This window comes from Siniperca chuatsi, linkage group LG15, assembly GCF_020085105.1.
Source record: "Siniperca chuatsi isolate FFG_IHB_CAS linkage group LG15, ASM2008510v1, whole genome shotgun sequence".
NCBI classification, from domain to species: Eukaryota; Metazoa; Chordata; class Actinopteri; order Centrarchiformes; family Sinipercidae; genus Siniperca; species Siniperca chuatsi.
The window spans coordinates 23,844,111-23,860,919 of record NC_058056.1 but is presented as its reverse complement, the minus strand read 5'-3'; the positions used below and the strand labels follow the sequence as shown (position 1 = coordinate 23,860,919).

Sequence of the window (16,809 nt, the reverse complement as noted above, 5' to 3'; positions counted from 1 at the left end):
GTGAATCTTATGTGTCAAAATAGCCGATATGAACAATAAAACACATTTTAAGGTCAAAAACACCAATTTCACATCAAATCTACTGTTAACGCAGTCAAACCAATAACTACACATTTATTTATTTATTTGGTTAAAATGGTTAAAAATGCAGTACACTCATTTGACCAAAGCCTTAATAGGAAAATCACAAAAACCATTAGCCATATTCTTTCAAATCCATATTTGAACCTCGAACGTCGGTGTTTAAGTAAAAACTCGTCAGCTCCACAGTTTTGTTCTTGAATCTCATCCATCCACATGAAGAGCTGAAAGACTGGACAGTTGTTGGGGGGGTTAATTCCTGTTTGCTGGAGCTGAGATGAACAAAAGAAGCCTGAGTCTGTCCACCAGGGAGCGCTGTCCATAAGACTGGAGCTTGTACCCAGCACAGTTGCTAGTGGAGTGAAATGGGACTGATCCTTGAGGCCCACAAAAATTCCAGCAGGATAGTTTTATTCACAAAAATAAATAAAATAAATAATTAAAAACCGGTTGGGGCAGAGGGATATTTCTTCAGGAGGCCTGGAAATCCTATAGAAAGTGTTGGTTGTATTATCAGAAAAATAACAGGTGTAGAAGTGATTCACAAGTTTATTCACTGTCCACCAGAGAGCCCAGTTCACTGGAATGAACACAGGAAGAATGCCCTTGCTGCTCAGTTTGATAAAAGATGAAGATAACACAGGGTGTGGTAGAAGGAGCTCTGTGAGGTATTGTGACAGAAAAAAAGAGGTTGTGTGTGTTTGATGCCTGAGAAAAGTACCGTACAAGTTTTACATAAGGGTGTCTTTAAAAAAAAAAAAAAAAAAAGAAGGCTAATGGCTGAAAGGAGATACTGATATTTCGATGATAATTAAAGGACAAAAGCAGAGAGAAATGCAAAAGTCCTGAGACCTAGATAGAGGGAACTAGGAAGAGGAAGAAAAATTGAAAAGATAAAATGGAAGAAGCATGTTGAACATTTCGGAGTAGAAAGAGCAGAGCTGCTGGGACCGAGGGAGGGAAGGCTGGAGGTGAGGTGGATGAGAGCTAACGACGATCGGGCACACTGAATATTGAGGTAAAGGCTGGCAGGTCTGGTCCTTGTGTGGAGTGGAGCTCACCTGGGAGAAGATAGGCCTTTCTAGGCGTACATGGTCAACTGGAGCCACTGCAGATGGAGAGAAGGAAAAGATTCACTAAATCTGGTTCATACACCTTCTCACGGTGGCAATTTTTTTACTTAATTTACACTACACAGAAAGGCAAATTCAGCTCAGTTAAGTTCCACTTTTGTGTACCAAGATCCACATTTGTACAATTAACATTTGATATATTACCCTTTAAAATTAGAGTGATTCCTTGGGAGCAACAGCTTCATTTTTTAACTAAAAAATAGTCACAAGTAAATATAGTTTTATTTATATGCTAATCCTTCTGAGTGTGATAGATTTCAGTAATAGAGATAAGAGCAGTGGTTCACAACATTTTTTGCTTACAACTTATAAGACACATTTGTGCATGTTTGTAAGTTGTAAGCAGTTCAATTAAAGAGGTATTCTCTCTTCTCAGACTGTTTTATTTGAATATTTGTTTGATGCCTGAAGGAGAAGATTATAGAAAAGTCTGAAAAATTAACAGTTTTGTGTTGCTGAAGGTTGTTTTTTCTTATTTCCTTCTGCCGTAATCATCTTGCGATCTCTTGTGGGGGTCCCAACCACTGCATTAGATGTTCCTTTACACAAGATCTTGTCGAACAAAACCCCTGAGACAATGTTCAGACGTTGAGCTACTACATACTGTAGGTGTGAAGGCCATCTATTTGACTTGTGTTGGTTTTACTGGGAGATTTCGGTTTCATATTGTCTAAATAAACTTTAAAAAGCCCTTCTGTCTGTGATGTCATATTAGAGCCAATTGCCTGTTGAGTTACAGTATATCCTATTACCTAGCTAGTTTAGAATAACATTTCTTTTGCTGCAGGTTGATGCTTCTTTAGATGCACTTCAGCAGTAATGGGCTTAGCGAGAGAGCTACCCAAAGGAATAAATGTATGTCTGTCTGTGGAGTGGAAGAACATCTTATTCAAGGGTTGTGGAGCGAGTTTACAGCTAACATGTCGTCGTAGCGCTTACCTCCAGGACACTGAGTCTGATTGTACCATCTCCATCCTGATCAAAGGCCTGGAACACCCCTGGAGAGAAAAACATAACACTTAATGCTTGATTCAACATAAGTGTTATCCACTTCATCCAAGAGCCCATTAAGGATACTGAACTACTTAAAGTTACACATTGTTTGAGGGCTCAAAATGACAACACAGTCATGATTACCAACCCGGTGGGTGATGCTTTATACAAAACAACACTGCGGGGGTTAGCAGGATTTATTTCAGGATGGTAGAAGGAACCATCCATAAAATTATACTAGACACAGGGGACCTTGTTTTCCTCTCTTGTGCACCCCTGATAGCGGCTGTAGTTGAAGTAATTGTTCAGAAATAGAAAATACAGGCTCCTTTCTCAACTTGCCAAATACCCTGCTATCCTAGTTAAAAGGGTTTTGGCAAAAAGGAACATGTCTTTCTATGAACGTACTTGATGGCTGTATTTCCTCTCTTAGGTTTATATTTTTCCCAGCCTCTGGTTAGAGAAACATCTGTACCTGACACTAGAATTTGTGTAGACTAATGAATCTACAAGCTGTAAATTAGACGGGATGTGGCAGCCCCACTTTGTGAATAAGGTTGATAAGAGTGTATTTTCACATTAAAATCTTGCCAAGTGAAGTGCCAAACCACGTTTAACTGAACTCAAATTCATACTTCATGGAAAAAGAAATAGAAAAACATGTTTTTAACAGACACACTAAGTAAAATACTGGTGCAAGGCTTGAAAGAGTGTTTTCAAAATGTTATCTATTGCAGCTTATCAGCAACATCAACTACAGTCAGTAATTTAACACAATGGCTTTGTGGGTGAGGCACTGACTTACTGAACATGGCTTCGAGCCGAACCAGACAGCTGATGAAGCTGTCGAAGTCGATGTTCATGTTCTCGTTTGCGTAGCGCAGGGTGATGATGTCGTACAGCTGGTTGTTGAGACGGAAGCCTGAGCGGGACACAAGACACATGGCTGTACAGTGACAAGAACATTTAGAGGATGAGTTCAAGCTGTTCAAGTTCATCTGCAGCACAGACTGAATTAATCCTACTGTCTACAAATGCTTACATCATAAACCAGAAAATATGATGATTTCAAAATAGCATATGGCAAAACATCAAACAAATTAGCTTTTAAAAGGTCATGAGGTAACATAAGCCCATGACTGATAAACCCCTACTGCTCTCAGAGACCATTTTTAATATTTTAGGGATCAGGATCAGACTATGTTGGTTTGTTAAAATATAAATATAAAATAGAGCATTAAAAAACATTTTTCAGCAACTTTAAATAAATTTGCAAAATGTGTACCAGTTTTTGAAAACCACTTAAAGTACTTTTTCAAGTGTTCAATATATGAGCATTGTAAACAACAACCTTAAAGGATCAGTTCACCAAAATTACAAAAATCCCCGGTACTATATGGCTGTTCAGATAGTTGTGGTTTTATTTGCTGAGGTTTTGAGATATCTGCCTCTGAAAGTCGTGGTTACTCTGGATAATGTTTATTGTTTCAAAGCTGCGAGCACAACAAACTAAATTCCATTCACCTCCATTGTATTGGCACAGCAGCAGAACAATCATGACACAAATTTCTCAAATTCTGGGCAAAAAAAGACCAAAATATCTGCATGGATATTTTTAATAGGTGCCAAAAATTTGTAATGTCTTTTTGTAATGTGGATGAACTGAAACAACTTCTCATTTGTCTGTCGGCGTTATTACCTGCATCGTTGACAGCATTCCTCATCTCGTAACTGTTGATGATACCGGACTGGTCAGCATCATAGTGCTTAAAGATTCCCTGAAAGACAGAAAGTGTGAATTTGATGTAGATCATCCTGCTGGAAGAAGTTCATCTTTGCAGACTAAATTAAACTCTGAGTAAATAAAAGAGGGAATAAAAGAGGGAAACACTGTAAAGTGTAAAAAAGACAAGAGAGAGATATGGAGTGTAACTGCTATAATATAAAATGAGAGAGAGGGAAACCTGCATTCCCACCTGCCACTGTTTGATCTTATTCCACAGATGTCTGAACTCCTTAAGATTGAGTCTACCTGTCCCATCCATCTAAACAGAAGCAGTTAAGACCAAAATCGTGTAACATGAGTCAGTTTCCCCTCACAAAACAACTGGCTTCATATTCCAGTATTGCTCTATGAGCCTAAAACTGACATTTCAGTTAAAAACATAATTTCAGTGTTACGTTTGAGCAGTAAAACAACATCAGTGATTGCAACTTTTGTTTTGTGTGTGTTGGAATTACATCTCTAACATACTGCATCAGCTACTGTAAGTGGACTGTGTAATAATTTTGCACGTTCTCCATCGTGTCATCATGTCCCAGAGTGGCAAAATGTCAGCAGGAGTCAATACTCAGAGGTCAGAGGTCAAAAGCATACTGAATAATGACAGATGGAAATATTGATCCTTTAAGTGAAAATTTCGCTGTGTTTGTGTAGTGAAATGAGGCCTAGGCCCTGTGAGCGTTCATCACAGACCCTGCCATGGGTCTCGGCAGGTTGTGCCTCCTACAGACAACACAGCCAGCCCGATGCACTCGATACAAAGGATACGTCCATCAGAGCAATCATGCTCCTGCAGCTCTCCAGGCTGAAGCCCTCAGTGTTCAGGTCCTTATCTGGAGGGAGACACGGCAGTGCAAGAGATTCAGAGGGCAATAAATAAAGACAGAATTACCATATTATATCTACAGGGAGCTGCTTGGAGTGATTGTAGGCTTTTAAAACTCACTTTTCAACCTATAAAATGTTTCGAAATGACTCTTCCAGTAGGATGAATTTTCCCCCTTAAGTAAGTTTCTCAGAAGTTAATTTCACTTCTAATATCAGAGGCAATTCGGAAAAATATTGTTCCATTAAGGAAATATTTAGACTAAAAATCTCCTTGAGTGACAGGTGTTTCAGCTGGTTCCAGCAATCAACACGAATGTTGTAGAATAACTTCCACATAATGCATTTTTAGTTTTAATGCTCATTGCTCAGTCTAGAGGTTTAAATTTTGCTTCACTATTGATGTAATTGTGTATTATGATGTGATGTGGGGATTAACTGCTCCACTCTGGTTTCTGACACAATTCCCTTCCTTCACTTTAAGATAAGATTAAGACTTTGTTCATCCAGAGGGAAATTGTTGTACAGCAGTTGCAGTACAAAGTAGGAAAGAGTGCAAATGTAAAATATCAATAAGGTGCAAATACAAAATACACACAATGCCAAAAATATAAACAGGTTAACGGTAACATTGCTTCTTGATGAGTTGCATATAGCTACATACAGTTTTTTTACAATATCAAATCTGAAGTACGAGTAAGTGTACATGGTTAATTCAAAATGTTCAATGATTATGTCCACGATATTGTACGTAACGTCCCATTATGTCCCGTAAATCAGAGAGTTGTAATGATTGTAATCCATGGAGAGACAGTAATAGAGAGATTAAGATTAAACAAACAGGGCTGAAATGGAGGCCAGAGCCGCCTCAGCACGCCATGCCTCTGCTGTCCATCTCTGGACATGAGGTAGATGACTTGTAAAGTTTGTGCCAATTGCAGCACTTTATCTTTTAAAATAATGGAGAGCAGCCTAAACTGAGTGTTAACATGGCAATAACACTGTGAAACAGTTCAGTTGATCTAACTGGACTCACGTTTGGTGATCACTCTGTTGAGAACGTTTTTCAATTCGTTGGCTGTGATTTCCATGTCCTGCGAGAGAGACCAGATGGGAGAGGAAAACAGTAGAACAAGAGAGGAGACAACCATTAAAATTTGACTTAAATCATAACTCTGCAATACACATATTTCAAGTCAAACTCAACAGTTCCTCTTCTCTTGTCTACTCATTGTACTCACATCGCCGGCTATCTCCTGAAAAATAGTCCTGAACTGCTGGTCCTCCTCGCTCTCTTCCCCCGCTGAGGCCGGCGCCGGCTGAGGCGTCATGGAGCCACAAAGTAGAAGGAGATAAAGAGACAAGAGGGAGAGGATGTGAAAAGAAAAAATGTGGAGATCAAATTTGCGGAAAACTCCCTTTTTGATCTCACATACAGTGCATAACTGCCTTCATGTATTAGGAATTTCGTTTATATTATTAGGATTAATGATGCGTTGTGAACATACTGAAGGAATAGTTTCAATATATGTTTTAATGTGACTAGGTTATCTAGGACACAGAACAACACTGCACTGCAAGAATAGCTTTGAATTGCTTGGATGAAAATGGGGAGCTGTATGCTTGTTGGTTTGAATGAATTAAAAACAGAAAACTAAAGGTGTTGAAGAAGAGAGCTCTGTCATGCTGTAGCTGGTTTTCAATCAATTAAAGAAAACAACAAGAAGAAGTCAGCCTGTCTTGGAGAACTGTTGTAAAATCTAATATCCTAATTCTGCAAAGTCAGGAAACAAAAAAAGAACGTCACTTACCACTGGATGATCGGCCTCGATCCTGTTCTCTATCTCCCTGGGTGAAGACGAACAAACAGCAGTCACGATGATGACAACAACATCTCATCAGGACCACAAGCCTGTGCACTCATCTGTTTACTACAGCCAATCATGTTATTCTCATCACGTTACACAAACAGTTAAATAAGTCTGAAATCCTGAGTCAAGACTTAAACAGGCATTCAGCTGATTCATTACACCATTTCTAAAGGCTTATAGTCCCATACTCACGTTGGACTAAAAGGGCAAAATTATTCCACAAACACTTAATGAAGCTGTGAATAAAATGTGTTAGTTTAGTACCACCTGTTGCTTCTTCCAGTCGAGTATTTTCTCTTGATTTTTCTTATTTTGGACAATCGTGGTTGTAGAAGGCGTCGTCTTCTTTATTTTCCATTTTGAATTAGATGGGGTTTGCGTAAGTTTGTCAATTAATAAATTACTAAGTGATAACACACACCCTTCTGGTATTCAAGTAGGTTAAAACTAATGGTATTACTATTATATCATTTGCTAAAAATGACCCATGTGAAATCTAAAGCCCATCACAGTGAGCTGTTTGCTGTGCACATCCATCCCACAGCCTGATTCACAGCCAGGTCCTGGTCCATCAGAGTGCAGGCAGGCTCTGCATGCTGTCTGGTCCTCCCGGGCGGGTGGGGGTGGGGGTGGGGTGGGGGGAGTTTGTTGAGCCTTGAGTATGCAGTACTGAATATTTTGAAAGTTTACCGGATCATGCCCAAATCTGAAGTCGCTTGTCCTAAAAAAGATTCCATAACAGCTTCGAACTGGGGCCGATTTCTTCCAGTTCTACAAATCAAATTGCCGTTAAAATTGTTTGTTCTTGCTGGTTTGTGTCCCACCCACCAAGCACCCTGATAAAACCCCACCCTCATTAACAAACACACACACCCCCACTGTAAAATGCACATGGAAGGTGGATAAATCACCATTAAACTTGGTATTTTCTAGGCTAAATCAAACCTGCTGCTGCTTCTTTAAATATTAATAAGTAGGGCTGGGTATCTATCTACAATTTATCTACAGTGGCTATATTTGATACTTACAGAACTTAACAAAATGTACATTTCATTATCTACAAAAATAACATTTGAGACTTGGTTTTTCAGTGCGTAAAGCACACAGACATCTTTCTCGTCCACGTGCCGAGTCCAAATACCTCCGGTGATTTCTGCCTCACAAAGACTAGCAACATTGTTGAACACTTCTTCTAAGATTTCTATTTTTATATGAGAAAAAGTAGCATTTAGAGCCCAAACTATGCAGAGGAATTAAAACTGCTTTGATTCAAACAGGAATCCAAACAGTGTGGTTCAAACTAGTTTTGATTTGATTCCTCTACACCTGACAAAGAGCCATTTGGGTTCGGTACTTTTGCACATGTAATAAAATAGAAGATTATCGGGAGCATTTAACAGTGTTAGGGCTGAAATATATATTGTATTTTAATACCCAGCCCTACTAAGAAACATAGAATCAACATCAATTGAGTGAAATAAGCATCTATTAACAAACATATCTAACTGTAACTATATTATTCTAACTGGGGGAAAACTATCTACCCATTCCTTCCTCTTACCCCCCTGCAGGCCACCCTGATTGCCCTCACCCACTCACTCTGAGGTATTCTTCTTTTCAGAGAAGACTCGCAGAATGAACTCTCCCTCCTGGTGCGGCTCGTACGTTGAGGGAACGATGACGTACTCCCCAGGGGTCAGGCGGAAACGCTGGGTCACCTCGCGCAGGTTAATGTAGGACTTGCAACGAGCTTTGGAGGAGGTGAACAGGAAGAAGTCCTTCTGCATGTGCTGCTTGTTCCCATGCATCTGCAAGGGGAAAGTCACCATGGCAAGGGTAGGAAATGTTGAATGGAAACACTCAAAACAAAAACAAACAAACACTGGTGACAAATTGGAAACAGGGATTTGAAAACAAACAGCGTAAGATGTAATTAACTTGCAAACTGCTGCTCCACTGTGAGAGTTTCGTTTCCTTACCTCCTTTGGCACCTGTAGAGAGACAGAAGCAACATCAGTGTTTGTGTCATTTAAGGATGCAAATTAAAACCAAAAGCTAATTTTTCTTATGGTGTTGAATGGGAAACATTCAAAACAATTATTACATATGTGCATAAGAACAAATAGCAATTTAAATAACTTTTAGTCATCATTTCATCATAGTTTGGTGCTGAATTAGGAAACGTGCCTCAAAGAAAAATGCTATAAAATCTTATTAACATTACAATATTTAATATTTACATCTTGATGTAAAAAAAAAAAAAACCCTGTATGTTCTCAGTAAGTTTTCACAGATGTTGAAGATTCTGTGCAAATGTTTGGCTGTCTGTCAAAGTAACCCAATCTCTTAATCGTGAATAAGAACAGGACACCTCATAAATGGCGAATCCGATGGTGAAGAGGTTGGCTCCCATCTTGCGCTCTTTCCGCCTGTTCTTCTGCATCAGAGCCACCACGAAGGTGCAGCACACTTCGTTGTCCTCGGGATCATCATCCTCCTCCATCAAACGAAGGCGGTACTGAGGGTTGGTCCAGAAAGTGTCTGCAGGACATTTTAAAAGTATTTTCACAGGTGTAATATTTGGCTTTTTTAAATCAGTTTTCATTTCTATTTTTTGAAATGTTTTCCCGCATTATTCTTAATTGTTCTGTTCTTCAATACATGATGATATCTCTTAATAAGCATTGATAAAAAGAGTAGATATCCAAAACAACATATCCACCATTTAACACATTCAGGCTCTTTCAATATAATTAGGGTACATTTTCATTGACAGAAAGAAGCGTAATTCTTCAACTGACAAAATGCTTTTTCCGACTTCTATACTAGAGTGGTGTCTTTTTCAGACTTGATTCTCTATATAAGACATACATACATAAAACAAATATATTTTATATAAATACAGATAAAAACATATATTTCTACTTTATATTTATGATTCTTGACTTTTGCAGTACTTATTTTTTTCTTTTCTCTTACTATTCACCAAAATAACAAGGGAAACTCCTTGTATGTGAAAACCTACTTGGCAATAAACCTGTTTCTGATTCTGATTCGATAAATACGTTGATACATTGAGTGAAAAACCGAGACCAGCCTTAGTGATCAAGCTCTTCTGTTTGTGGGGTTAAAAGGAGTAAATTGTTATGTTCTTCTGTAGATTGAGGTACCTGGGTAGTTCCTGCAGCCCCCAGCAGAGCAGCCTCTCACCCAGCGACCCTCGTTCACAGAAACCGTCCACTTGTGAATCTTATCGTCTTCCAGGGCGTCAGGGGTGAGGTTACAGATCTCAATCTTAGTGTAGTTCTTCTTGAAGTCCTCAAATGACATCCTAGATGGGCAGAGAAGAGATCGGACATCTGGCTAGTATCTCTACATGAGGCATCTGATTCTGATTTCTGATCTGATCACACTTCAGCACAGTATAGTTCCTGACGCCCTCTAAATACCAATAAAACTATGAGGAAAGTGCTTTCCTCATAGTATTACTTTGGCAACACACCCACACTGGTGGTAATCAGTAGTTTGCGTTGGTTGGAATTGATAATGATACCAGCTTAGAAAAACTCAAAGCTGTGTTAAAATAATTGTCTTTTTCGTTACATGAATTATTTGTATATGCAATTTGTCTTCTGTTTTAATTCCCTATAAACGAAATAAAAAATTCACATTACTTAGCAGATAAACAGATCCTGTTAATTAAATCCCCACCTCACAGCTGCAGGAAAACTTACCAGAACTCTCCATCCTCGGCACTCTGGTGCTGCAGCTTCTCTTTTTCAGTCTTAGAGAGTGTAGCCCACTCCTTAGAGCTGTCGGAGAGAAGGTGAAAAATAATGAAATTTGCCAAAGCTACGATACATTTAACTAAAAAATTGAGCTTAATGTTGTAATAAATAAATAGAAATATTAAGACATCACAATTGTACCTTCATCAAACTCTAGCTCCACAGTGACAAAAAAATAGGGCTAAAATAAAAGATTTAATTATGAGTAAAGATGGTTAAAAACTCCTCACTTGTCACTCCAGGGGCCGTTCCATTCCACTTGACCCCACGGGTTCCTGAGACGCACCAGACGAACTTTAGTGTCCTTGTGCTGAGACGATTTACACTGTTGAAGTTGAAAACAGTGGAGATTCTCACATTTAAACTCATACTTACTGATACCGTCTTTACCTAATTTCATTGGTGGAAAGTAACTAAGTACATTTACTCAAGTACTGTACTTGCTGTACTGTAAGTACAATTTTTAACTACTTTTACTTTACTTAAGTATTTCAGTTTTATGCTACTTTATATTTCTAGTTCACAACATTTCAGAGGGAAAATATTTTACTTTTTACTCCATTTACATTTATCTGACAGCTACGAATTACTTTACAGATTTTACAAACAAAACATATCAATTTATAAAATATGATACTGTGCTATAGCTGAAACTATCCAGCAACATATAAAGTAGTTAAAATGTGCTCCACCTCCAGCAGCTGTAATATTAAAATGCTGCTTACATGTTAAAGCATCAGTAATAATATTCCAATAATATGATATATATAATAATATAACTCTCTGAAAGGGACCACTCTGCCCAACAAGTACTTTTACTTTAGTACTTTAAGCACATTTTGCTGTTAATATTTTGTACTTTTACTTAAGTGAAAACTTGAATGTAGGACTTGTAACAGGGTATTTTTACGGAGCAGTATTGTTACTTTTACTTAAGTAAAAGATCTAAATATTTCTTCCACCACTGCTTAATTTGCTGTTTTTAAACAATTAAATGCAGCATTAGTGACCCCAAACTAACGCTGGCATTGTTACTGTGTTGTCCTGCGCTCAGCCATTTGCTGTGCAGCTCTGCAGAACCACAGAGTTGGAACAATCCCAGTACATTAAACACAATACTGTTTTGTTTGTCAGTGACCAGCTTTACCTCCTCCACTGCCGTCACAGAGTAGGCGTGACCCTTCACAAGTCCCGTCACGGTACGAGTCTCAAAGCGAGCAGGAACCAGGGACTGCAGATACACAAAATACGTTGTATTTATGTTATATATATTGTACCCATTTAGAACAAAAACAAGGAGAAAACATTTGAAGAGAGAAATGCTGTAAACACAACCAGCATTTTATGCAAAGTAAAGCTCTTCATTAACAAATAAAAATTATATGCACATGACATATTTTGACTGATGCAATTTGCATAACAAAAACCCTTAATGTGTAATTTAACACTATTTGAAAATCTTTTTTGCTGACTGACATCCAGTGGTTGAAGTTCTGATATTGCTTCCATGCAAAGTGTGCTCAATGCACAATGACATCCCTTTTTACAGATGCAACAGACTTGTCAACCAGAAGAGGTCAGTGAGACAATGCTTGTCAGTTTGGAATCATAGTGTTCATCCTCTGTATCGCAGTTACATAAAAATGTCTCACTCACATCAATGGAGCAGCCCATGAGGGAGCCTCTCTCCAGAGCTTTCTTCATGATCTTATAGAGCTCTTTGGGAGCTTCCTTCAACTCATAGAACTCAGTGACCCCACCAGTGAAATCCTCCATGGCCTCAGTGGTGTTTCCGCCCTTCAAGGCCTCGTAGGAGCCGTGCAGCCTGGACAGGGATGAGCACAGATGTTACATGTACATTTTCAATTCATTCATTTAGACATATCCATGAATTAATTTTATTGTAAATGTATTATTAGTCTGTGTTACTTTCCTTTTTTTTTTCTTTTTTTTTTTTTACTTCTGTGTTATATTGTGTCGTTATATGTGCTGCTGTTATCTTGGCCTTCATGTTTAGTCTTAGTGAGATACTTTTCCTGGTTAAATAAAGTTATTTTCATTCTTCCTATTATTTAGCCCTAACCTGAATAGTAGTGTTTTCGTAGGCCAAGAATGACGTATTATATGAGACAAAGACTGATTACACAAAACTGCAGCACCCAAACTCAGCTTGGAACAAAAAAGCATTTCCAATGTTTGGAAAAATTGTAAAAACTGCTAATATATTTAGTTGCAGATATGTAGTAGCTAATGTATGTAGTTACAAAACAGTTATTCTAAATCATAAATCTGCAATCCAATAAAACAAAAAAGCGCCGTGTTTACTTCCTAACTGTAGATGAGCCCTGTTCTTCCATGTAAGTATTCAGCCACAGGTAAACATTCAGAGTACTCACTTAGCATAGGCCTTCTCAAGTAGGGCGCTCCAGAACTCGTTCCTCTCAGCGGACTTAGTGAAGACCAGCTGGTTGTTGAAGGTTGGGATGCGGTCGTCAATGACGACATCAACCCAGTCGCCATAACGCCAGAACTGAAGGACAGTTGGAGGTGAGGGAGGAGAAACAATACTGAGTGTCAAGTGTTAAAAGGAGGAGAAGCCATTGACATTCCTTCAACTTCTACAAACTTTAAACACTTGAATCAAAGGACCTTCATCAGGATTATTTATATTATATTCATATAATGAATGCTGTTTCAGTAAACTTGATTTTAAGATGTTAAAGACTGAATATTAGGATGGAGACTATGTGGGAATACTTGGAAATTAGACAGATGTTTCTGACCTGGAAGTGGAAGATGCCACCATAGCCCTCTGAGTAGCTTTGCTCCTGGGGAACAACACGGTAGAGAAGCTTCTCATTCAAGGTGAGACAGGCGATGGCAGCCAGCAACCAGCAGTCACCTGAACACAGAAAATCATTTCATTTAATTCACCTAAATACAAATTTAATGACTGTTACTGCAGCAGAGCAATTTTCATGACAGTCACATATCATACACAACAAATAGTAACCACAGGGTGATTTCATGAACTCTTGGGCTTATAAAATTATTTTAAAATGTACTAATGGAGTTCGAGACAAATGTGTTCAACAGATCAGGATGGGAACTGTTTAAACACAGATTCTGATTGACATTTGTTGCGATATCTAAAATTCTGCCTTTTCCCAATTCCTACTGTATGGATTTAGTTGGAAATGTATCGCCTTTCCTTCATTCAACAAGAAAATAGCTGCCACGCTAAAGGACATGTACCTTGGCGATTGTGATTTCACGGACATCAAAAACAAAGACTGACAGGAAATTCTCTGCTGGACGTATTTTGTTTTGCTGGGGGAAAAGATTGCCGCTGAGTGCTGACGTTTGTGTTTTCTGATTGTCCAGGTGTGTGACAGGGTGTTAGCTGCCGGGCTGGAAACAATGTAAGTTTTTCAACAGGGAATGGTTGACAGTGTCTGCCAGGACCTTTGTCCCTTTGGTCCCCTTTATTTGCAGTCTGAACTGAACAACAATGAGAAGTGCTGCTAGTTGGATTCCCTTCCAAAAGAGTAAGCACAATATGGGGAGGCCGTTGCAGGCAGAGAGGCCGTGTGCGGGGGATCGATGGGATGTTTGCTACCCTGTCACCCCCCACGCTGCCTGAATACAGACTGTGACTGAATGTTGAATTCACTGAGAGTGGTTCCATACAGTATGTACACAGTCCAGTCACACTGTATGTGTTGTAACCACTTTTTCCCCTACCTGCCTTGTGCATTTTTGCTTCTGTCAGTGAGTTTCAACAATACCTAGAAACAGTTAATACGACGCCAAACAATGAAAGGACAGGAGTCCTTAAGTCCTTAAGGTGTTTAAACACGTATTTCTTCCTTCTGTCATTACACAGATGTGTTGTTCTTGTTATTTTAACTCATTAACATTACGCTGGGCTTGATTTTAGTCCATTGTAAAGTCAGTCATCATTGAAACTTTCCTTCTCAGATGTTTCAAATCCAAATGAAATCCCTCCTACCATTCTCAATGAAACTTTCACTTCACAAAAGAAAATGTCAATGTCAGTTGACACCATGATGTTATTGCTGTGCGTAGAGTGTTAGAAGAGGCATAATTTACCAAGATCTCCCTGGCAGATGTCTGTCCTACTGGCTCCTCCAACAATGAACTGAGGGTTCTCACAGATTTCCTGTAGACAATAATAAACAAAAGGGGTTAACTTCAGCGCAAAAAGGACCAATAATCAATCCCATATCAGCTATGCATCTGATTTTGTTAGTCTAAGGATTGAGGGTGCCGTATGCTTGTGATTTTGGCAAATACTGACTGGGGCTAAATTACAGCGGTCTCTAAATAGATAAGTAGTAAAATGTCCATTATATTAGAGCCATTAAGCCAAAAAACATATACAGTAATATATATACAGTATCTTAATTCCAATCCATCCATGTAAGACTGGTGGGGAGTATTTTGATCCTATCTGCATCTCCAGGTGAAATCCTGCAGCAGCTGTTAGTTTTCCATGCAGGTTTGATGTTGCTGTGCATCAAAAATAATGTCCCACCTCCCACATGTGTGATTCATCCCCTCTTTATTTAACTTTGCGATCAACGTGACCCGGTATAACCACCCTCCTACCTTGGGCCTCTTCCAGACGATGTTCTTGACCTTGTTGGACTTGTGTCCGAGCTCCTTGAAGCCCAAAGACTCCACAGTGGCCGGGAAAGACTCATCCTCAAACAGGGTCTTCCTCTGAAGGCACTCCTGTCTCAGGGCGTTGTAGTCCTGGCCGTTAAAGCGGAGGGGCTTGTTCAGAGTCCCTTCCCCGTCTCTCCTCTCTCGTTCCCGGATCAACCGGTCACAGAAAAAGCCAGACGGTGTATAGGGCATCTCGTCTCAGCTGACTTTTTTTTTTTTTAAAAACTGGCTTTTGCCACTTGTACTAAAGTCTTACAAGCCTAAAAACCCTGGCATAAATCCAAACAGCTAAAGTCTGATTGGCTCTTTCTTTGTGTGACGTCCCCCTCCCCTTCGTCACAGAGTAGCAAAAGCTTGATGTGAAAGACACATTCACTCCACATGCATTCACCTTTGCATTACCATGCACATACACACACACATATGCACAGAAACAACTCACACATCACATAAACGTCTATTTGTTGCTTTCCCATTGGCTGAACTGGACAATGATCTCTCCCTGGCTGTGGTGCTCCAGTGCCATCATTGTTGGGTAACACAAAGGCCAGCGGGCTGCGCCAGAGGGCATGTAAAGAGTGGTCAGTAGATGCCCTGCCTCAGCAGAAGGCATTCAACCCCTTTAAACCTATTCTCAATGGAGCTCAGCATTGAGCAGTCTCAGCATAACTAGAGCAGGCTAATGCTATCAAGAGGAGTATCATCCATTTTTAGCACTGGTCGGAAAAGTCCAAATTCAAGCCAATGTTTTGGGTATAGATGATCACCAATAGACTGCCAATGTATACTGTATGTGTATACAGTGGATCAGCCTGTCTTAAGGAGCGGTTAACAGTTAAATGATCACAACATTCAGTCTGACATGATGGTCTACCTGTTGCATCAGAGGTGGTTTTTCCTTTCAGATATGAATGACATTCTGGCGGAAAAATGCAAATACCTAACAATTTCTGGGATGAAAATAGAATAAGCATAAAAAAGTACAGAATATTTGCACAGAGGATTGATATCTGGTCCTATTACTATTGTTGCTCCTCAGCTCTGGAACAGCCTCCCGCAAAGGGAATCAGAGAATCCAAATCAGTGCATAACACATCTTAAAACCCATTTGCTTTTTCTTTGTGGGTTATACACTTATTTCTACTTGATTTATATATTGTCTCTTCTGTCTCCCTCTTTTTCTTTTCTTCCTCCTATACAGCAGTTACTACATCACTAAAGTGTATCTGCTTGATAGTCTAATATGGTATTAAACTAGGAAGCTTCAACATTTAGCAACAGACAGCTATAAAACTAAACCAAACATCAGTCTCTTTTATACTCTCTTTTATAATAACTCTCATAGCACCTTTCTATCAAACATAATCATTCCAGGAAAATAAAGGTACATTACAAGGATATGTTACAATGTCAGGGTGTTTTGACTCTGAATCTTACGCTCGCTGCTATTATGTAATGTCTCATATAGGAATTCAGCTTATTCCAGCATTTCCTATTGTGCTATTTTGTGTCATTCTTAAGTATGCAAACAGTTGGGTTAGGAAGAGGTCAGGTCACACATAACACCAACACAACACAATGTTGTTGAACAAAATATATGCTTTGTCACCAAGTATTAGCTTAGCATGACAAGATGTTAAGAA

General features: G+C 39.1%; 1 protein-coding gene across 4 annotated transcripts; it reads right to left on the bottom strand.

Moving 5' to 3' along the window:
- Window positions 1–107: 107 nt before the first annotated feature.
- capn3a (calpain 3a, (p94)) lies at window positions 108–15,999 on the bottom strand. 4 transcript variants are annotated; one of them, XM_044166650.1, is made up of 21 exons: window positions 15,107–15,999; window positions 14,588–14,657; window positions 13,258–13,376; window positions 12,871–13,004; window positions 12,131–12,299; window positions 11,622–11,705; window positions 10,705–10,799; window positions 10,421–10,498; window positions 9,857–10,017; window positions 9,058–9,227; window positions 8,666–8,677; window positions 8,286–8,494; window positions 6,627–6,663; window positions 6,057–6,134; window positions 5,852–5,909; window positions 4,750–4,823; window positions 4,184–4,252; window positions 3,907–3,985; window positions 3,013–3,153; window positions 2,154–2,212; window positions 108–1,189 (listed from the first exon to the last, which is right to left on the bottom strand). In XM_044166650.1, the coding sequence occupies exons 1-21, from the start codon at window positions 15,356–15,358 to the stop codon at window positions 1,163–1,165; spliced, it is 2,175 nt and encodes a 724-aa protein (XP_044022585.1). In that variant the 5' UTR covers window positions 15,359–15,999; the 3' UTR covers window positions 108–1,162. The 4 variants fall into 4 exon arrangements, with proteins under 4 accessions (XP_044022585.1, XP_044022586.1, XP_044022587.1 ...); XM_044166651.1 differs by having other exon boundaries at window positions 4,759–4,823; window positions 15,107–15,990; XM_044166652.1 differs by having other exon boundaries at window positions 3,013–3,129; window positions 15,107–15,986.
- Between the last annotated feature and the right edge of the window lie 810 nt (window positions 16,000–16,809).